The 23,963-nt window shown below is 39.7% G+C and overlaps 1 protein-coding gene across 1 annotated transcript; it reads left to right on the top strand.

Moving 5' to 3' along the window:
* Nucleotides 1-1,609: 1,609 nt before the first annotated feature.
* On the top strand, nt 1,610-23,461 carry LOC124290998 (putative amine oxidase [copper-containing]). The gene is given in 4 exon segments (XM_046727860.1): nt 1,610-1,864; nt 18,558-20,741; nt 23,031-23,067; nt 23,070-23,461. Coding segments are annotated over 4 exon segments (2,718 nt in total). The 5' UTR covers nt 1,610-1,612; the 3' UTR covers nt 23,315-23,461.
* The last annotated feature ends 502 nt before the right edge of the window (nt 23,462-23,963 follow it).

Below are 23,963 nucleotides of genomic sequence, written 5' to 3'. Positions count from 1 at the left end.
TCTGAACGCTTCACCGTTATGCTAATGAAGTCGTGCTATCAACGCGTGTGAGTTCTGAATATAACAACACTATCTGCTCCATCGTAAAGCCATTTCTATGGATATTAGGGTTCTTTCCTAATCTAGGTACTGCGAAAATCTGACGATTTATCGCTGGTGATTTGGAACTGGTCGGTTTATAGATGAATAGCAAGAATAACAAACACGACTTCAGTCCATGCCATGTTGCTGTTTTGGGTAGTTTTGTTGTTTGTTTTTAATTCGCTTTGGTCGATCGAATACACCGCAAATTCATGCAGTCCGGTTCGTAATTAGTAGTGGGTTCTATTCTCAAATTACCAAATTGTGATCATTGTTCATTTCGCACCGTTTTTGAGGGTTTCAGCAGAGAGATAAACCTCCAATACATGCATCATACTGGGGTTTCATCGGTGTGGGACACATCTTATATGTCATTTGAGGGGTTTCAGCACAGTACTCATGGGGTTCATCGGTGTGATAAACCTCAAAAACATGCATCATATCGGGGGTTTCAGCACAGTACTCATGGGGTTCATCGGTGTGATAAACCTCAAAAACATGCATCATATCGGGGGTTTCAGCACAGTACTCTTGGGTTCATCGGTGTGATAAACCTCAAATACATGCATCATATTCAGAACAGGATTCGGGTTTCAGTGTGATAAACCCTCAAAACATGCATCATATTGGGGTTTCGGTACAGTATTCGTGGGTTCATCGGTGCATATCATCATATTGGGGATAAACCTCAAAAACATGCATCATATCGGGGTTTCAAATACATGCATCATATTGGGGGTTTCAGTTCATCAGTACTCATGGGGTACATGCATCATCGGTGTGAACCTCAAATACATGCATCATATTGGGGGTTTCAGCACAGTATTCGTGGGTTCATCGGTGTGATAAACCTCAAATACATGCATCATATTGGGGGTTTCAGCACAGTATTCGTGGGTTCATCGGTGTGATAAACCTCAAATACATGCATCATATTGGGGGTTTCAGCACAGTACTCATCGGGTTCATCGGTGTGATAAACCTCAAATACATGCATCATATCGGGGGTTTCGGTACAGGATTCGTGGGTTCATCGGTGTGGTATACTTCTTTTACGTCATTTATAGGGGTTCCCTCGCCATGTTCGAGGGTTTCATCGGTGTGATACACATCCAATACGTTATTTTGTGGTTGTTTCCGCACAGTGTTCATGACTTTCATCCATGTGGTACACCTGCTATACGTCATTTACACTGATTTCGATGTAATTAACCTCACTTGAGGATATGTCTGACCATTAAGCACATGCGTCAATAACGAATAAAGGACTATTCAAATGAACCACTCATTGCGCCACGAGCAGTTTTACACAAGGATTCAATAGGATTAGGCCTACCTGAACCGCCAAGCCTGGGCATTAAATTCAGAGGCATTTTCACGGGTGGGTGGGTCTGTAGGACTGGACGAAAGTACATTCATCAATAGATCAAATATAGTTGCGTAATTGTGTTCATGCAATTAAAAGTATGAACAAGTTAACAGGTCAGCAATGTGCATAAAGTCATGTCGAAACAAGCTAGACCAGCGATGCATGGCTGATGTCAGTAAGCTGTATGGTAGACATCTACCTACCAATCAGGTCACTGCATACTGCAGACGAGACTTGCTCCGGTTGGCTGGGTACAGGGTGGTGGTAGAACAGCTGTGGAGATCTGCTGGAGAATCAGAGCAGACGACAAGTATGTCTGAGGGATACGCCCTGCTTCCAGTAGAGGAAGATGCTGAAATACCACAAACATATGAAGGCTTCGCCAAAAACAGACGACACGGAGATACGTTACAGGTAACCCCTTAAACTATAGACTGGACGGGGCTCGAACAGTATGCAAGACAGGTTCAGATGAGGGTGGTTTCTTAGCATGTAATGAATTAAGTAGGTTAGTACGTGGTTATCGATTTGTAACAACATTGATTCCATGTTCGATACACGAAATGAACATGCCAATGGAGGAACATATTTACTTGTTTTTGTGAAGATGACGGAGTGTGATCGGAAATCATGACGAAAGATGAAGACGTGTTTAAAGATTATAGAGAAAATGTGTTTGTTTTGGTAGGATTATTGACGGACACAGAATATAGCATCTATTTCTCGGTGCATGTAAACATGCTCTGGGTCACGCCTTGCTATACACAGGCAGTAAATTGAAGGGGCTTTGAGACGGTCCTTTAGAATCCAGACGTAAATAGCTCAGTTGCATTTCAGTGGGTATGAATGGAAGTCTCTGTATTGTAGGACATATATTATCCATTTTAAAAACATACTTTTTTATTGTACGAGCCAACAGTATGTTTAGCAATGTGTTATACGTGTTCGGAATTAGGGCTTGAAGGATTGGTTCTTTAGGTCGAGGATTTCTTGGGTAAAACATTCTCCTGTGTGAGTAAGTGAGTGAGTTAGTTTTACGCCGCACTCAGCAATATTCGAGCTATATTGCGGCGGTCTGTAAATAATCAAGTCTGGACCAGACGATCCCGTGATCAACAGCATGAGCATGAATCTACTCAACTGAGACAACTCCAACCCCTTTAGTCGCCTCTTACGACAAGCATGGGTTACTGAAGATCAAGTCTAACCGGATCTTCACGGATCCATTCTCCTGCGAGGCTATTTTATGAATTTCTTTAGAACGCCGGGTGTTAGGGGTGCAGACTGGCGTGCAAGCCGAAGGAGTGGGCTCTATGGGTAGTAGATGGGACTCTAGTATCTCCAACCTAGCGGGACATTGTTGTAACTTCGAGTTATCAGAGCATTCGAGTCATGTCCGAGATACCTATATCGATACCTACAATTCAAGATACGTTTATAAATATAGTAATACGGTCGGTATGGTCGAGCGACTGAGTGAATTGGGTTTTATGCCGCTTTGGGCAATATTCCGGATATATCAAGGCAGGGGACAATAGAAATGGGCTTCACACATTATATCTATGTAGGGAATCGAACCCGCGTCTTCTGCGTGATGAGCGAACGCTTTTACAACTAGGCTACTCCACCGCCCCTCGGGATTGTAAAATGGGTTCGAGACGTCGGTACATTCGAGATAACGGGGTCCAACTGTACATTATGGAAACACAAACCCTGTCGACGTTGCGTGTGATCGTTTGAATGTCTTATTTACGGTAGTGTTGAGGTGATGAATGCGGCATTTGTTCTGTAATACCCTCCCTGGATACCCTGGGGCACCATGACCCGCAACACTGCTCAAGCTTTTGTATCGAGAGGCATTAGTATCGAGAGGCATTTGTATCCCCCAGCAGGGTTGTTCTGGATAAAACGACTTTGACGGGTAGAAGGCGCGCTATTGCATATTTAAGTTCGTGGTGGGCAAATGGGTAACTATCCACTGACATCTCATCTTGCTGAACTTGTAGCATATGTTGTATTTTGGGATTACACATTCTCAGTAAAGTACAAATTTTAGGGGTTTTTTGTTAGTTGAATCTTATCTGGGATTCGAACGAATGCACTGTGTTTTCTCCCAGACCGATTACTCTTTACAGGATATTTGTAAACGTCCTATATTTCTATAAGATATAGCACATGTGTTTTTGTTGATTGAGTTTCAGGGAAATTGCACCTGAATAAGACAAATGTGCTCTTTGTCCGTCCGTCCGTTTTGTCACAGGCGTTGTCTAAAAGGAGTACTGTGTACTACCGTTAAAGATCATTAACGTGAAATCACCTTGACTTATACCGCCAACTGAACTGAGGAAAGTTCCTCATTCAGTGTCGTGTGAAACAGTGTGCCAGTGTTGTTAGATTGAAACGTTACTGCGTTGAAATCGATAATAAACATGATTTAATAGACACAGGCTGTTAAAATGACTTTATTCAAACAGTAATGCCCAGGTCTATTTACAACTGACGTAGATTCGAATAAATGTTCCCTTTTTTACACATTTTATGTATGTATATATAGATACTGAAGCACTTACTTATTCAAAGACCTACTTATAAATCTTTCATTACTATATCAAGATAACGGTATTATCGTGATTACGCTGGGTTCATCAGTAAAACGGGAATATATTTTGATGTGACTGCTCATATGTCAATGTTGTTTACCTAAAGACCAACACACATTAGTATCTATCATATTTATACCTTAAATTGTTACTTCGCCACGTGTAAATATTTTAAGCACGTTCTTAATCAAATTTCACAAATGTATCGACTACAATTTGGAGGACTATAGAGTAATCAGAAAACATACAAGTCATAGCCTGAACCATGGCTTCCTTCAACACCTTGGTAAAACGTGAGTTCCGACACGGTGTGTGAACCAGTATGGCACGAGTACTCTAACAGCAATTATTTCACATTGCTACCTTGAACCCAGAAGTTTCATTGTCCTCCGCTCATGTAGGAGCTTGTTCGTCAGTCCGACAAGTCTACAATGGAATGAATGCCCTCTAACTTCTTGTACACTCTTCCCACAGTTGAAAATCGACTGTGTATAGTCAGGTTTTACTGACAGTAGTCGTGAGTCGTGACCAGCCACCTGTGAGACGCTGGGACATATATGAATGTTCACCAACTGAACCGTTCAAGACTGGTATGAAAAGTGTTCCACTGAGGCGTAACCACATATTTCAACACCGATGAACAAGTTTATTATGGAATATATTGGGCTATATAAAGATGGCGATGATTAGTAGTAGCGTAGTAGACCTTGTGGTGGTGGTGGTGGTGGTGGTTATCGTAGAAGTGGCAGCTGAAGTTAAGGTATGCATCATAAGATAACATAAGATAAGACTTTATTATCCACGTAGGAAATTTGGTTTACATTCATAAGAACTCTGGAGCATTTAACGATAAATAACAGGACAATAGCCCTTCTATTGTCCCCCAAAGGTCTCTGCTGAAACTACGGTCGATCGTATGATTCCGATTTTATTATGAGCAATATCATTATAAATCACTATCAAATATTGACAATATCAGGTACTTGATGTTACCGCGAAAAGGGAGCGTATCCTGCTCCACCGATGGCATCCGTCACAAACACATGCAACGGCATGTCAACATTCAGCCTTGGAAAATATGGGAAGTTATAATGGGTAGTTGTCCTTGACATGTTTCATTGTGATGGGTCAAATTTAACACCCCGCCGAGATATTTCGTTCAAAGCGACGTTAGTTCCACTTCCCTTATATGGTGACTCTGTGGCAGAAAGAAAAGTGTTATGACGAACAAAACACATGCTTAAATTCTCCTCGGAATACATCATTTGTCTCATAAATCAACTTTATGTACACTTTGGAGACTGACGCGTGCTGGAAAGGAAATATACCTATACTAGTTTCCATATGACTAATAAAAATACAGCATTTAGCCTCGAGCACCTTCAGGTGACATGCCGCTCGTTGAAGAGAGACAAACGTGATCATGTGTTCCCGAAATAATATCCAAGTTGTATTGTCACTATCTCTCATGTGTAGCATGCCCCCCTTGAAGGAGTCAGAGGGACGGGTCTCACCTGGGCCCTCTATTCCTTGCCCAGAACACCTCTCACTGAAGTGTGGACAGCCAATTAAAACCGGCCACTTCGCGCACTTATCTGGGCTGCTTCCGCGCTTGGACCGCGAGAGAATAGTCCCTATTGATCGTAAACATATTTATGTCTTGCGATGTGTTATTGTGCTGTTTGACACAGTTAGGAGTTATGGAGCATATGCCGGAATGTCCCCGCAGGGAAGGATCAAATGGTTGGACATTAATATTCTGATTCATGCCAAGATTTCTCTTCTCTTTGGTTAATGCTTGTCGCCGATGTTGTGTTTTATGTTCAGGAAAATATCATATGCGCAGTTCATTTGAGTAAACCCTAGTCGGTACAAAAAGAATGTTGGAAAGGAGTTGTTGGAAAAAAGGTAAATGATAACACTTTCCAAAGGAAGTGTGCACATATACCCAACACAACCTACCCTGGACATTGTAGTTATCAGAACAGAGCAGAAATATCATAAAGGAAGACGTGCTGTTAGAAGTGGCCGCATCATCATCATCATCATCATCATCATCAGTAGTACTACTAACAGTTGTAGTAGTAGTTGCTGCAGCAGCAGAAGAGTCATTATGAGTTTGGACCAGTCAACCACTTCGCGACACTGTGCGTTGTCTGGTATCTTTCTTTGTCTAACTATATATTTATTTGCATGCAAACCCGAGATGAGATTCAATCGTTGGTGATTTTTCCGTTTAAAAACGTAATAATTTCTCTTAGACATTTTGGTGCCTGGAAACACACACACACGTAATTGTTTTGTCAAAAGTAATTCTCGGTTGTCAACACGGAATTGACACTGTTTCCATGTTTCTACCTCCGGCATCCATTTCTGGCACGGAATCCCCGCTAGTACTTCTGCTGATGTGAGACGTGCGACATCACTTGGCAAGAAATAGCATCACTGTCATGGTTGAGAAAAACCTGCAAATCTTTGTGATGCCTGTTCAGAAAACAATATGCTGTCATGTTTTAATTAGATAAACTGCGCATGTTAGCTCAATCCAGTGCCTGTTTAGATATGACCTATATGCGTCTGCATCTTATTTGAACTGCGGCAACAAAAAATCAGTGAAACAGTGTCCACTGGAATTTTGTCCACTCAATCCACATTAGATAGTTTAAGCAACTGGACTACCTTGCATGTACATTAATACTTACATATTGACGCATATATCTTCAAACTGTTAATATTTTTTTAAAAAAAGAATCGATTCGCATGCTTCACATTTAAGACTTTTGGGCAGGTATAAAATAAAGGTAATTCTTATTGTATGACTATATGACATTTGTAGCGGTACTTGCAAAGAATTAGCAAAACTATTCTACAGAAATTGGCCGTTGCTGATAGAAGAGCTCGCAGACTGTTAACCGCAACGTTTGTCTCATGATATCATGTTAAAACAATTGTCCTACTGACTGACTGACTAACTGAGTTTAGTTTTACGCCGCTTTTAGCAATATTCCAGCAACATCACGGCGGGGGACACCAGAAATGGGCTTCACACATTGTACCCATGTGGGGATTCGAACCCGGGTCTTCGGCGTGACGAGCCAACGCTTTAACCACTAGGCTACCCCGCCGCCCCAATTGTCCTAATAAGATACAGGGGACATATGAGTAGAAAATGAAATGAGAGTGATACACAATAACACTGTTACCGCAAGACTTACACAAATCTTGTTCAGGTAATACACCTTCTCCTCTCCCACTATGTACTCGTACACATAATGATCTAACAAAAACACCAAACGTCGCTAAATTTAAAATCTCCTCAATGTCCTCAAATGTTCTACATTCGGTTATGACTTACAGATAACTTGCTGTTGCGAAATAAAACTCCCCGTTATTGTTAATTATGATATATAACTCTGTGTTCGAAAACATCTTTAAAAATTCTACGTTCACTTATGAATTAAAGATAACTTGCTATTGCGAAATAAACTCATTCCTTCTTGTTAATGATGATATATAACTGTGTTTGAAAACATCTATATGAATTCTATGTTCACTTATGTCGTAAAGATATCCTAATATTGCAAAATGAAACTATTTCGTTCTGGTTAATTATTATATAAATCTTTGTTTGAAACATCTATATGAATTCTACGTTCATTTATGTCGTAAAGATATCCTAATATTGCCAAATGAAACTATTTCGTTCTTGTTAATTATTATATAAATCTTTGTTTGAAAACTTCTATAAATGCGTAAAATTGATATATCAGTTTCCATCGATCAAACTGCAATAACTTCATTACAACTGTGGTGAGTGACATTTTCCTTATTTACTGTTATGGTAGTTGTGTATATATTTCCGTATCTAAATAGCATCTGCTTCTATATATACTAGTATTGGATCAGCATGGGGTCAATGGGTCATTGAGCCAGGAATATTGCATGTTCGCTTCAAACTGACCGTAATCAGACGGTCACGTATCAAATAGATTGAATTGATGGGTCAGTTTATGCATGCATGACTATCTACCACATGCATGATGGAGATAAACATGGTGTACGGAGATATATATGATGGAGATGTACATGATATACAAGATGTACATATGCATGATGTACATGAGGGAGATATGAATGTTATACATGATGGGGAGATATACATGGTGTACATGAGGGAGATACTAGTATTCAAGAGGAGATATACATGATATACACGAGGGACATTCATGATATACACGAGGGACATATGCATGATATACATGAGGAGATATACATGAGGGGCATATGCATTATGTACATGAGGGAGATATGCATGATATACATGAGGAGATATACATGAGGGGCATATGCATTATGTACATGAGGGAGATATGTATGATATACATGAGGAGATATGCATGATACACATGATGGAGATATACATGACATACATGAGGGAGATATGCATGATGTACATGAGGGAGAATACATGATGGAGATATACATGATGTACATGAGGAGATATACTTGATATGCATGAGGAGATATACATGAGGAGATATACTTGATATACATGATGGAGATATACATGAGGAGATATACTTGATATACATGATGGAGATATACATGAGGAGATATACTTGATATGCATGATGGAGATATACTTGATACGCATGATGGAGATATAAATGATATACATGAGGACATATGGATGATGTACATGAGGGAGATATACATGATGTACATGAGGGAGATATACATGAGGGAGATATACATGATGTACATGAGGGAGATATACATGATATACATGAGGAGAGATATACATGATGTACATGAGGGAGATATACATGATGTACATGAGGGAGATATACATGAGGGAGATATACATGATGTACATGAGGGAGATATACATGAGGGAGATATACATGATGTACATGAGGGAGATATACATGATATACATGAGGGAGATATACATGATGTACATGAGGGGAGATGATATACATGAGGGAGATATACATGATGATATACATGAGGAGAGAGACATGACATACATGAGGGAGATATACATGATACATGAGGGAGATGATATACATACATGAGGGAGATATACATGATGTACATGAGGGAGATATACATGAGGGAGATATACATGATATACATGAGGGAGATATACATGATATACATGAGGGAGATATACATGATGTACATGAGGGAGACATGATATACATGAGGGAGATATACATGATATACATGAGGGAGATAGACATGACATACATGAGGGAGATATACATGATACACATGATGGAGACATGCATGATATACATGATGTATACATGACATACACGAGGGGCATATAAATGATATACATGAGGGAGATATACATGAGGGAATCATACGGCAGTTTACACGAGGAGATAGTAGCAGGTGAGCCACTGTCTCAAGGCCTCTGACATTTAGACACGTTTCCTGTTTCTCTGCTACCAGACATTCTTTCCAATTAAACACTGTTCATTTCTTTCCAATAAAAGGTGACTTAGAAAATGTTTTCCTCTTGGAGATTGAATAGTCTCGTAAAACGTTCGATCACTTGAATACATGTCCTACATCTGCGTACATATCAGACAGTCTAGGGTGATGGAAATAACAAAACATGCCTTCACTCACAAAAGCTATCCTGCTAATTATCTCCCTTCCCCAAGGGTCAAGGTCAAGCTGGAAGGCGCATGGAACTCGTAAATCATTGCCGGTGAAGTTGGTTCCGGTTGTTAACAGTGACGAAGTATATCCGTATGGAATTATGTATGGCTACTTTGATAATCCCCATCTGTTGTTGATGATCTCGCCAAAAATCAATATATATTTGTAAGAAGAAACCTTCGGGTGTTTTATGACGAATCTTTCGTTCTCTTGTGTGTCTAAGCAAAATATAACGTTGTGTGGTTTTCGTGTTACCAGCACAAGTGTGACCCGTGGTGACAGGGACGTATATAGTGCAATGAGTAAATGCACAACAATATATGATCGCTGTGGTGAAGACATGTAAATCAGAGGTTCGAATCCTAGGATCGCTCCAATTATGGCTGAAGGGGTCGTTGTCGTTGTACTACAGATTGGTACCACAAGTACACAGGTTTCTGTGTACAGAAACGTACCCTGGCCAAAATCAGAATACAGAAACGTACCCTAGGACGATTCCATTCCCACTGTGTCGTATTCTTGACCGGAACTGGAATGCTGTTGTATTAGATACATTTGATTGCGTTATACATGTATAAGTAATGAGAATACACAGTAAAGGATATTTCGCAATGCACATGAATACCACTCGCAATCAGTTGAACGGGAGCAACTACATACGGTTTCGGTTTTGGATTGCGGAATATGGACTCGTCCGCCGTTAAGGGTATCGGGTACGTTTCTGTATTTTGACTTTGTTTAGGGTACATATCTGTATACACAAACGTACTTGTGGGTACGTATCTGTAGTACCTGTGCCGAGAACGACCCCTTCAGCCCAATTATGATCCTTGATCAATCATCACGTGACCCAACTTTTCAACAACTATACCCTTAACAACTATGGACTTTTGTCTTTCACTATATTTGTTTCCTTTGCGCATAAAACAATATTTTACAGCACATTCCAAATATCTATTTTAAAAATAACAAGGTGTTATTTGCAGAGTAACTGTGCATTCGCATAATCTCAGAATACATCATACCTTCATCGGGATATATTCAGCATATATTTTGCACTTTATCACTTGCAATCGTACCCGCAGAGTAATAGGTTGATACCACAGCAAATGTTGCAAGCGGATATTGTAATCTCTAGCTATGAATAAAATGATTAAACGCGTTTGACAGCATAAGATGTTTCAACAGCACCATCAGTGTGAAAGTGTGGATAACACTTTATCATCAGTGAATGTTACTATGATAGATTATGGGCATTGTGCAAGTTCTATTCACTAATTCTATATAGTTGATTAATAAACGTTCAAAGGTTACCAGTTTTCCTTATTGCTTGATATTATGTACGAGATAAACGTACTGTGTTGGAAATGAGATGAGTGTTAGACCGAATTGATAGTCGCTAAATTTCATTTGAAGCCGAACGCGTAGCGTGACAACGAAAGAGTGACAGTGCTGGTCTAACATAATGATTTGTGTACATGCGACTAACTTGGGATTCCTGGGAATTTGTTTTCATGATTTGGGACAGGATTGAACGAACATAGATCACCAGTACTTTTGGAACGATAAGTGGCATAAATTTGATGTATCGCCTGACCGGTATCTTACGAATTTCCCATTCTAAACGGAAGCAAATTTACCATTTACCAGGTAGGCAAGTGCTTACTAACGTTTTGCTGCAAATTGTGTATAGATAGGGGTGTATTTTTACAAGGCTTTCTGTAAAGATATTGAAGGAAAACCAAGTTCTATCAAGTCTTCTATATAGTGATAACCGTTTTAGTACCTACACCGAAACGTCGCACTCATTGCAACAAAGAAGTTGACTATCCATAGAACTTGGTTTTCCTTCATCTATACAACTTCTAAAATGCCTCTCAAAAAGTTCGATATTGTTTGCTTGTTTTAGACTGTGCATTTAACTGAGTTTGAATATTTTTATAATAGAAGGTAATATGATAGTAAGGGTTCCCTAATAATTGTGAATGAAAATTAATGTAACTGTATTCTTCGGGTTTTAATGAATGTTTAATAAGCATTTCCATCTCGTCTGTTGTGTTGATATTAGCTATGCTGGTGGTCAAGCTGAAGTAGTGCGACAGTGCTGTATACGTGCGCAGTGAAGCGGTCAAGCGGTTTCAATCCAAATTGATAGCGTCTAATTTTTTGATTGTCCAATAAAATCGATTCTACCATGACTACGTGAAATACTCGAATTTGATTGGACAATCAATAAAATTAGACACTATCAATCCTGGTAGAATAATTTTTTATCTTCTCAGACCTGTTTATAAAGACTCACTGTGTCACATCCAAAATGCTATTAAACTAACAAAATATGTTGCAAATGGCATGGTTATTCATACTTCCATGTGCATCAAGAGATCTTTCAAATATCGTATTCCCGAGATATGTTTTTCTCTACAGAATGCATTTACAAACAGACAGACATTTTGTTCCAGTACCAAGGCCATTGGCCCAAAATACACTCATGTATTAACTTTCACAATCCGCGCATAAATACACAGTAGAGTCCATGAGTTATTCCCTGCAAGAGTTGTCATGCATATGGATTTACATATCACACACCCATTTCACATGTAACGGCAATTCTAAGTTTATACACCTTAAGTAGGAACTGACCAATATCATAGACAACACTACATTTATCTGATGCCATAATATTTATAAAAGACTGCTGTGATACTGATGTTACATGTTTGAAAATGTATGTGCTTCTGATGGCTGCATATTGTTTACACACAAATAATACATGGTATTCGTCTTCCACAAGAGATAATCCATCTTTAAGGCAAAAAAGGCAGAGTCGCCTTAAATATTCAGTACCATCATAACGGCCTGTTTCTACTGCTAGTCCATAATTACAACATCTGAATCTTGCGATGGCAGACCTAATACAAATAGGAAAATCTGATGATAAATACAATTCAACATTTAATAATGATTTAAACTGCTTATAGTATTGTATCTTTGATAAAACACCCAATTCTGAGACCCACTTTTGATGGAGATTATCAAACAGCCTTTGCTTAAATGCTGAAATAACGGTATCGAGGTGCCCCACATCTTGTGCAACCCAAGCAAATCCAAAGCCAAGTCTAAACAAAATGTTTTTGATATGTGTAACCCAATTTGTTCTTCCGCCTTCATCCTGTGACAACAACATATTATAGCATTGCAAAGGCAGCCTATTTTCGTTCATATTAATAAGTTTCGTCCAGTACTTAACCGCTCTAGTCATATAGATATACTGAAGTGGGACTCCACATTCTCCAAGAACCATAACATTTGTAGTATTTCGGCCAACTTTAAGAAGGAAAACCAAGTTCTATGGATAGTCAACTACTTTATTGCAATGGGTGCATTGCAACAAAGAAGTTGACTATCCATAGAAAAACCAAGTTCTATGGATAGTCAACTTCTTTATTGCAATGCACCCATTGCAACAAAGAAGTTGACTATCCATAGAACATGGTTTTCCTCTATCTATGCAACTTCTAAAATGCCTCTCAAAGAAACTCTAAGAAGATATTGATATATGTCGTTATCAATTAATTGCATCTCAACCCGTTCCATTTTGGAGTAAATTGTTCAATATGAGAGACTGAACTGAATGTCTAGCAGCTTTACATCTTTAGAACCTGTTCTCGAGAGGAAGATCGCATGGAATAGTTAACAAACAGCAGAGAGTTTACTGATACAAGAAGCTGATCATAGAAACTATCTTCTTCAGTGCTTCCATCAGGCGTATCATACAAGTACGGGTTGTGGGCTCGATGTGATTGCTTTTAACAGTGCTCTTCCAATGTTTCTTGTTACGAATTACCTTGATTATGTAATGTATATGTCTCCTTGAGACGCTTAAATAACATGTAACTTTCGTTATTACATATACTGGGATATGTTGTGCCCTTTAACCCATTTATTATAGTAAATTTAAAACTTATAAATGGGTCATTTATTTGTCAAGAGTGTTACATATTTTCTGCAGAGGTTTCCCAGCGAGATAGTATCTACCGCGTTATCTCTACATAAATATCGACGTTACCCTTTGTCAACAATCTCTCTTGGTTGTGTGTTTGAAGGAATACAATAGTTAATATTTAGTTCTGTAGAGAGAGAGAGAGAGAGAGAGTTTAGTTTTCAGCAATATTTATGGCGGCGGTCTGTAAATAATCGAGTCTGGACCAGACAATCCAGTGATCAACAGCATGAGCATCGATCTGCGCAATTGGGAACCGATGACATGTGTCAACCAAATCAGCGAGCCTCTGACCACCCGATCCCGTTAGTCGCCTCTTAAGACAAGCACAGTCGCCTTTTGTGGCAAGCATGGGTTGCTGAAGACCTATTCTACCCCGGGTCTTCACGGGTCTCGAGCCCTGAGACTTATTATAGTTGATATATCATTACTTTCTCATATGTATATGCTCTTATTACTGTCTGTGCTGTCATGTCTAACACATATATTGAAAGTTCCTTTAACTTCATAAATAACTTCATGAGAATGATTAGGTACGAGGACAAGGAGTAAACAAATGGAAAGAGTCGCGCCAAATAAATAATTCACCATTAATATATTGAATATAATTTTGATATTAATAATCCACAAATCTTTGAGATACGGATGAAGCTGTATCCCTTTATCTTGATCATCCCTCCTCAATCTGAAGCCGTAGCATAGTTAAATTTTGACTCGCACACTCAACCACTCAATCACTCAATCAATCACTCAGTCACTTGCTCACTCACTCACTCAGTCACTTGCTCACAACACGCGTCCTTGTAGAACAAAGTAAAGGCTTGTGAAAGATAATATATTTTCAGCACTAAATGAGCGAATATACTCCTTTTCACAGACAATTATTTGTAACCATATAAGGAAGATGAACGCTTGTGTAATAGTCGTAAAATGCTTTAAATAGATTGATTGCTAACGTAATGAAAACACACTCCATGAAAATTGTGATCTATCTTTCTGTCTCTTCCTATCCCTCTCCCCCAACCCACACCTCCCCAAAACACATCGACGAACACCAGCCCTTGAAGTACGAAGTGTTTACCTAGTAATGATTTCTACCTATCTACCTACTACCTATAATTGTTTAACACCTACCTATGCCACTCTCGTGTGTTACCATTGTGATGTAATAATTAATACATTCTTTAATTTTTTCAGCGTACATTTCATCATACAAATGCATTATCTGCATACTAAATTGGATTCCCTATAGATTTTTCAATTAAACATTGATCGACCATGGAAAAGGTGACCATGGAATTAAAGGAAAACACGCCCATCCTCTCGATTGAGTGATAACAGGAGAATATAGCTCCACTTCTACTCGATCTTCAACCGCCTGAAGGAGAGTTTTTAACCAGCTCGCCTTATTGAGATGATAGTTCCGCCATGTCGGGACACGGTGTCAATATATCATTGTTCCACGTGTGTCGCTTGTTAAAACCCTGACTGGCTTCTCCTGGTTCAATACGCTATGGAAGTGCCACCTGCGACGACGAACGGGGACGTGTACGGTATCGGCGAGGTATGCTAACACCCTCCTACTGCTGGTTCTGTCACTCCATAATTCTTAGCAACAAATAGCGAATTTTAGTAAATTAATAATTGTGCTCGACTGTTTGAAGATTATGTTTTAAACTACATCACGGGTGTGATTTAGTTTATTAGGTGATTTTAGCTATGTAATTGAGTTAACTTTTGAATATGATTTAGCATGATCATATCTTAATTGTAAGGAGAGTTCTGAAGATGATGTTGATGAAACGAAAGATGTATCGCAATGGTCACCACGTGTATTATTTGTTTTTATCAAATGTTCCAGCGACAAATCGTGTTCTAGATTGGGTTTGATGTTACACTAACTCAGCCAGGTCATATTGAATACGTTCATGTCCCCGTTAAGATCCTGGTTAGAATTGGTCTCCGGCAACCATGCTTGTCGTAAGAGGCGACTAACGGGTCAGTTCCGCTGACGTGGTTGATACATGCCATCGTATCCCAATTCCGTGGATCGATGCTCATGATGACAAGCACTGGATTGTCTGGTCCAGATTTGATTATTTACAGAACGCCGTCATATAGCTGGAATATTGCTAAGTGTGGCATTAAACAGCAAACAAAATCAGGCGGTCAACTGTTTAGGTATGATGAACCGTCTATTTTTGTTTCCTCATCAAGACAACCGCACCATGCCACGTGTTTCCCGGACTGCAATTAACTGGACATTAGGTTAACGATAGTCTACTCTGACCGGAGTCCAGGCAGTATGGGGTCCTGTCGCACCATGCTTGTCACCTCGTTAGTCTTTCTCATGCTATCAGGCAGAGGTTCGCTAGGCTTAGACAATGCTTTACCACAGCAGTAGTACAGCCGTAACATTGCGGCGTAAAACAATATGCTCACTTCATACAGGGGCGGATACAGCTTTTTGAGAAAGGGGGTGAACACTATTGAGGAAAAGGGGGGGTGCACACTTCATTTTCACCCGAGTTTCAATGGTCATTTAATAAACTTTCAGGGCAAAAGGGGTGCGCACCCCTGCACCCCCCTCCCCCTCTCTGGGTCCGCCTATGTCATATAATCGCGAAGCTTGGGTTTTTTCATATAGTGTTGACCTGGACGTTAACAGGCTCAACTCCTCTCAACACTCTCTGTTGTATGTACAGCCAGCACTTGGAACCACCTTTTTTGGAATCAGGATTCCCATATGCAATTGTCCATCGTCAATGAAGTATGTGTTATGTTTGAATTTCCTTCCAATTAAAGCTGATTCTGTTTTAATGTGCATAAAATGAAATAGTTTTATCCATATGTCGCCACGCTTCCAGCGCTCAGAACAATAAAACGCAAGCCTTTGTCTCGAAACGCTAAACGCCCCATTGCTAACATTCAGCTTCAGTTCAGCTAAGCCTCTATAACGATGTGGCCTATATATTGGAAAACATATTAAGTCCATCATCATAACCGATTAGTCTGTCATCATGAATCATCATGTGAACATAGAACACATGAAAGACAAACTGTCACCAAGTCGCACTCGCGCCTATCCCCGTCAGCTCTGTCAGATCACAGTGAGGTCTTCACAGCTTACAGTACACTTGAGGCTTCCAGCAAACCTCGTGTCATTCTGACACTGTACGACTGTCCCGATTAAAGAGTGTTTGTTGTACGGTGAATTGTGAGCATAACGGGATTTCTTCTACATATCATTCATTTATATAATGTCGGGTTGAAAAAGTGTGTTGTATTTATTCATCATGTCATAACATTTTGTACGATAACGTCTACCATTTAAAGTACAAAGTATAAATTCAACTGTTTATTGCAAACTGTCGATCTTTTGAAACGTATTTACATGGGAATCTAACTTAATTCTGTTTTTCATTGGTATTTATACAAATATGTATAATTTACATAATAAATATGCATTTACTAATTTACGGAAAAGGTATGTTAAATGCAATTATACTATAAATCCATCACAGGAATCTTTACGAACTTAATGAATTCAAATTGTCAATCAATATTTTAAATCTTGGGAAATATATATATTTTGCTTTTAAACTTTATGGTACACAAGATAATTAACTGTAGCAGTAGTAAAAAGTTATATTTATTAATATGCTTTGTACATATATGTCAGTATGTATATCTATTTAAGTTTGGGGACAAGTGTATATATGATGCTTTTGTAAAACATATGTTTGTTTATTTAATAACTGTATGGCCTGTGGCCTCTTTGACACAAATAAACTATATATACAAATATGTTGAATGCCTTGATGGGTGAAGAATCCATCGAGGGTATATTTTGTAAGTTAAGTACAGATAAAAAAAATTACAATTTACTTTTAGATATAAAAAACGGTATGCACAGTGGCTAAATCCGAATTCGCAAAAACGTTATTTCCCTTCATAATTCCATAAACGCAAGAAAAGGTGTTGAAATCTTTTAGTGTGTGTTGCATATTTCTTTTCGGTTCATTAAACATTAACGCTAAAAGTTTTCACAGAATTACTTGCAAGATATTTATATTATTGAAACACAGAGTTTGCCTCTTCGTTAGAATGTGATTCCATCTGCAGAATTAATATACCAGTGCCATTATGGTAGATGTCCCTTGAGATGTTTTGTCACAAGACCAGGAAGGGGGTTCTCTATGTCATGGGCCCGGGAGAGGCTGTAGCGGTTCGATGAATGGATTATATATCAGATAAATTAAATACCACAGTTATCAATATCCATTCTGTTATCGCGCCATGATGGAGTGTACTGGTCTAAATGACGCCAGAAATATAGGTATGTGACTCCGCAGAAGTTGCCTGCTAATCATTTCGTCGATACATATCAGCCAGTTACACACCGACCAATATCATTCGGAGGCTAAATATCATATTTCAGTGAATTTGAGCGTGATTGAATTTAAGGCGTTTTGAAATAAAAATATTTTAAAAGGTTATGTGAAAACTGAAGTGTCCAAACTGTGTATCTATGTCAGTCGATAAAAATCTGACTCACATTTCATCCTTCTTATAAATCCTTATCGGTAACATACTATCGGGCATAAGAATCAGTTGTAATTTGGATTTGATAAAAACTCACAAACATTATCAAAACGGAAACAAAGGAAAATTTAAGTTCCAAAACACAAGCTTACAAAACATCACCGTCGTACAGATATTTGTAGTTAGTTTCATTTTAGTCACTGTCAAACATGGGTGTAATTTTCCCAGTTGTTTAATCTGATATCTTGTTTGTTTATAGGAATATCTTATTCTATATTTTCAGGTACCCTACAAAGGCCTAGTCAGGATGAACAAATCTTCTGTGTTGAAGGTACTCCTATCACTATCTGTGTTACTCAACTTGGCGTTGATTGGATTCTTGCTCTGGACTCGATTTATGCCCTTTGACTATTGGTCAAAGGATGACCAACAAGTGTCACAAACGAACCCCGTGATTGGTCTGAATGGACATTCTTCATCCACACCTCCATCAGTTGACCCAAATCACCACGCCCCCACAGTGCCTACACAGTGTGGGGGTAACTCCAGCTCCAGGTTAACACCTCCACCATACAAAAACATATTCCATGATCTGAGATCAGAAGAGATCACATCTGTGAAGGAATACTTATTCAAAGTCAAAGATTTTGATATAGTTGAAGCATTTCAAGCAGAGCTAACAAGTAATTTTATCTTCAGTATTGAGTTACAAACACCAAATAAATCGTCCGCCTTGCACTTTTTGGACAACAAGGGGAGACCACCCGCACGCGAAGCACTTGCTGTGCTGTTCCTTCCTACCTTCAACCCGCCAGTCGTGGAGGAATATGTGGTTGGACCGCTACCAACTCCAACGTATCACTATCGTAACCCCAGGAGAGACAAGTCAATAGATTTCAGGGTCCGCCAGTTTAACAACGTTGAGATGGGCCATGCTATCAGAACAGTACAGAACGCATTAGGATCTAAGATTGAGGAATTCCTTCATAAACACTATCAAGCCCATTTCTTTGGTTGTTCTGGGCAGTGTTTGACATTCACCAGCTCTGCAGTAAGTTCGGCCTTCTCGAAGGAGAGACGGCTGTGGATTAACGCTATGTATATGGTGGAATTCTCCACGTTACATGCCCTAGGCTTTCAGTTCCTTCTCACAATGGTTGGTCTTGATTCTTCTAAGTGGTACATTGAGAAGGTTTGGTACGCAGACAAACTATACGACTCTTTTGATGATCTTATCGCAAAATATGAACGAGGAGAGACCCCTCGGATTAATCTCAAGTTTCCCAAGGTCGAGGCTGGGGAGGACACCCTCCGCGGGTCCCTCAACATCAAGGGCCAACAGTTCCCAAAGGTGCCCCAGGCCGGGCCCCGCCAGTATGAGCCCCAAGGTCACCGATACACAGTCCAGGATGAACACGTGGAGTATTTGCAGCAATGGTCCTTCAATTATAGGATGTCTTACGCCAGTGCTATTCAGCTTTATGATGTGAAGTTTGGAGGACACAGAATTGCATATGAGATCAGTCTGCAAGAAATTGTAGTGTTATATGCAGGAGCTAATCCAGCCACCATGCACGCCCAATTGGCTGACAGTGCCTTCGGTTTGAGTCGGAACGCTCATGGTCTAGTTCCTGGAGTAGACTGCCCGGACCATGCCACGTTCTTGCCTGTGACCCTGTTTGGAGCTGACCATCCGAATCCTCTCGACTACCCAAATAGTGTCTGTATCTTTGAACACAACAACAACGTCCCTGCACGGCGACACAAGGCCCACAGCTACCGAAGCGGCTCATACTACCAGGGCCTCGTGGACACTGTCCTCATACTTAGAACAGTTTACGTCATGTACAACTATGACTACATATTGGACTTTATCTTTCACCAAAGCGGCGCCCTAGAGATTAAGGTGTTGTCAACTGGTTATATCCTCAGCGCCTTCTATACAGAAGAGGAAAAACCGTTTGGATTCAGAGTGCTTGATGACACTGTAGGTTCCATTCATCATCATATGTTCAACTTCAAACTTGACATCGATATCCTTGGTACCAACAACCGATACGAGACTTTGAATTTTAAAGTGGACAACACGACCAGAAGTTGGTATGACAACGGACAACCGATTCCTCAGCTATCGTTTGAACGTGACCTCAAACGCACGGAGCAAGAAGCGGCCTACAAGTTCAATTTCGATACCCCAAGATATCACGTGATTTACAACAATAACATGGAGAACGTGTTTTCGGGGAAGCGAGGGTACAGACTGCAAGCGCACGGCTTCTCGAAACAGATGATTCCTGAGGACCTCGGCGCCCTGAACACCTACACGTGGTCCCGCTATCAGTTGGCCGTCACCAAACGGAAGGACGAAGAGCCGGTCAGCAGCTCCATGCACGCTATATTCGACAGTGCTGACCCTGTTGTGAGCTTGCAAACATTCATTGATGATGATGAAGACATCGTTGATCAGGTAATATATTTCTTTTTTAAACACTTGGTAAGTTTATAATAGACCCTCGTCCGTCTCGGAAACATCATCCAATATTTCTCCAGGGCCCGTATTTCAGTCAACCAGCATTTAAACCCATTTCAATGGTGTTCGTAGTCTCAAAGTGCCCGCCCTGGACGTTTGATTGGATGTTTAAATGTTGATCAAAATCAAGTGCAGGAAATTTGAGCTGACAAGATTCATGGAATTGATCAGTTTATCATGGTAATGGGGATGATTTGTGCGAGTCATGGAGATATTGAGAGAAACATTTGCTCTCGATAAATAATACATTAATATTGAATATTTATTTCGTTAAATAATATTGAACAAAAATGTCCATCAGCATGGCATTTGTTGCTCTGTCACTTCAGTCCTTTAACTGTTTATTAGATTCAGTTGTTTAGGCGCTAGATCTTCACTCACAAAGCAGCTTCCGTTGGCCCTGTCGTGCTGTTAGTCTTTGTATGTCACAAGACCCACGTCGACCATACGCAATGTATGCCATTAGGTGTCGCCAACTAGTATAGGAGACATATCACGCGACGTTTAAACCAATATGGATATAATAGTGATATCTACAAAGGAAACAATTTGCCGGCACCACAAGAGGCAATTACATGATCTGATCTTGTGTGGACATAGTTCCACTTATGGTATGTAAATATTTCCGGATGTCAGGCGCATTCTTCTATACACAGGAAACTCAGCAATAAAACCGGACTGTTGGCAGGTTATTTTTCTCAAAATATAATCTGTATGTTCTGAACTAAGCTCACCATTTATGTAAATAAGCTGAATCGTAAATGTGAACAGGGAAAATACTATTTTTGCATAGCAGCTTACAATGCACGCACCATGTCTTTTATCAAATAATAACAGGACGTACTGAAATACATAACCCATATTGTATAGTGGTTGCATACAAACTGTGCATTAAGTGCTTTAACCTGTCTGAGATCAACAGCTATCAACGCAAAACAGGATAACGGATATTAAAAACGATTATTTCCAAGAATTACTCATATCACCCAGTTATTCCTACAGACAAAACTTTTCAGGATGACGTCACAAATGCCTAAAATAGTTCTTCGGGAAGGTTTGAACATTGGCCGGGGGCTCAGATTGGCTAATCGGGAGCTTTAGCGCGGACGTCAGAGAAGACAACTGCTGGGGGCTTTAATGAGAGTTATCTCCTCATGGGCTTCATTTACAGTTAATCATTTGTTTGTCTAAGGAAGACCCTCTGATACAGTGCCTCTGTTGTGAAGTACAATTATTACCTCTGAGCAGTACACAGTAAAACTACAAATAGCAACCCTTGTAGCCCTCAAGCGAAATTACCAGCAAATTTAGTCCAGGCCCACAAATGAGAACCCACTTTTGTTCCAAGTGTCGATAACCAAAACAGTGGCGTGATATATTGCTGTCTGACACCTGAGTTGTCAAATTTCTGATATGTTCACAACTCAACCTTTGAAGAGTAAAGTTCTGCGGCCGTCCGCACTTTCCTAACCGTCTAGAACCACAGTCGATCAACGTGTTTTAATGACATTTATGGCAACAGATGTGCGTAATCTCATTACCAACAGCGATAAGAAGTTCCCGATGTTCTAGTTTAATTAATCAAACATGTAAGCAGTTACACATTTTGTGAACCAGATAATCCGTGTAAAGCATTAATGGAGTGATTTATTATGCCCTTCGGGGTTTTGCTTTTATCACTTTATGCTAACAAGAATGTATTTGACAAAGGTTTAAATGATTGTTCTACGGTGATAAAAATTAAACCAAAGTATACTTCAATTTATCAACTTTGTAATACAGAGGCGTGTTTTGTGGAAGCTCTGTGACGCATATGTCATTCTTTTGGGCATGTTAAATATCTTTAAAGAGATTGCTCCGTCTTGTGACATATGATAGATCATGCGTTTAAAATAACGAATTGTCAACAACTATGCCTCGGGAAACACTAAGTATATTCGCAGCTACTGTCGATGACGTCAGGGCGTAGGAAAGAACAGAACAGTAAAAATATATTCGATATAAAGAAATACTGATTTTATTCATTGCACTGTTTCGAATTTGTGATCTGGAATCCAAATACACATATCGGTGAATACTTGACAGTATCTCACAAATTCGACTTAAAATGTCATTCTTTGTTGATGTCACAGAAATACTGATTAATACTTAAACAATAAAGCAAAGGACGGACAAGGTTTCACTCAAATGTATTTAAACCACATTTGAAAATATATTTTGTTTCAGGATCTGGTTGTCTGGGCAACGGTTGGAATGCTCCACCTCCCCACACTGAGGATATCCCAAACACCCCAACGACTGGCACTGAAGCTATCATCACACTACTCCCGTACAATTACTTCCAGGAGTGCCCCTCCATGGGAGCACGTGATGCGGTCCGCATTGATGGAGAACCGAAATTTAGTGTGAACAATCACGGAATTCCCCAAAATGTTAGTTGTGCCCCGAGTCACATGTCTAATGACGATATCTCTAAACAAAAGGACCATATTTTTATGGCAGCTGGGTGAAGTTAACGGATAATCTCCAAGCACCAAAAACAATCATCGTTCGTGTAAATATCAACATCATTTTTGTACATTTGTCACGTCAAGTTGGTATCGGTTCATTTATGTTCAATTTCATTATTATTATTAAAGTGGTACTTGTATTTTGAATCGGTTGTATTTACTTACGCGCACATGTGGATTGTTGGATCATGGATTGTTTCTGGAGTTAGTGAGTGAATGTAGTTTAACGCCGCTTTAAACTACGCAGTGAGGGAGGTAAGTCAGAAGTGATGCGGGCCTCGGGTGTTTACCATTTTGATGGAGACCGTTACTACGGGTATTGTGCTGACACACATTGAACGGAATGGGGAGAAGGCGGCTTCAAACAGTTACGTGTCTGCCATTCCTACGCTGCACAGTTCATCTGCGATTAATTGATTGATGGTTGTACGCCGCACTCAGCATTATTCCAACTATATGGCGGCGGTCTGTACATATAATCGAGTCTGAACCAGAGAATTCACTGCTCAACTGCATGAGCATCGTACTACGAAACTGGCATACGATGACATGTGTCAACCAAGTCAGCAATCCTGACCACCCATCCCGTTATTCGCCTCTTACGACAAGCATGGGTTGATGAAGATCAATTCTAACCCGGATCTTCGCA

The sequence above is a fragment of the Haliotis rubra genome, unplaced genomic scaffold, assembly GCF_003918875.1.
Source record: "Haliotis rubra isolate DU_JTF1 unplaced genomic scaffold, ASM391887v1 Scf48, whole genome shotgun sequence".
NCBI lineage: Eukaryota > Metazoa > Mollusca > Gastropoda > Lepetellida > Haliotidae > Haliotis > Haliotis rubra.
Note: the sequence above shows the minus strand (reverse complement) of the source record. Positions and strands in the feature narration are given on the sequence as shown.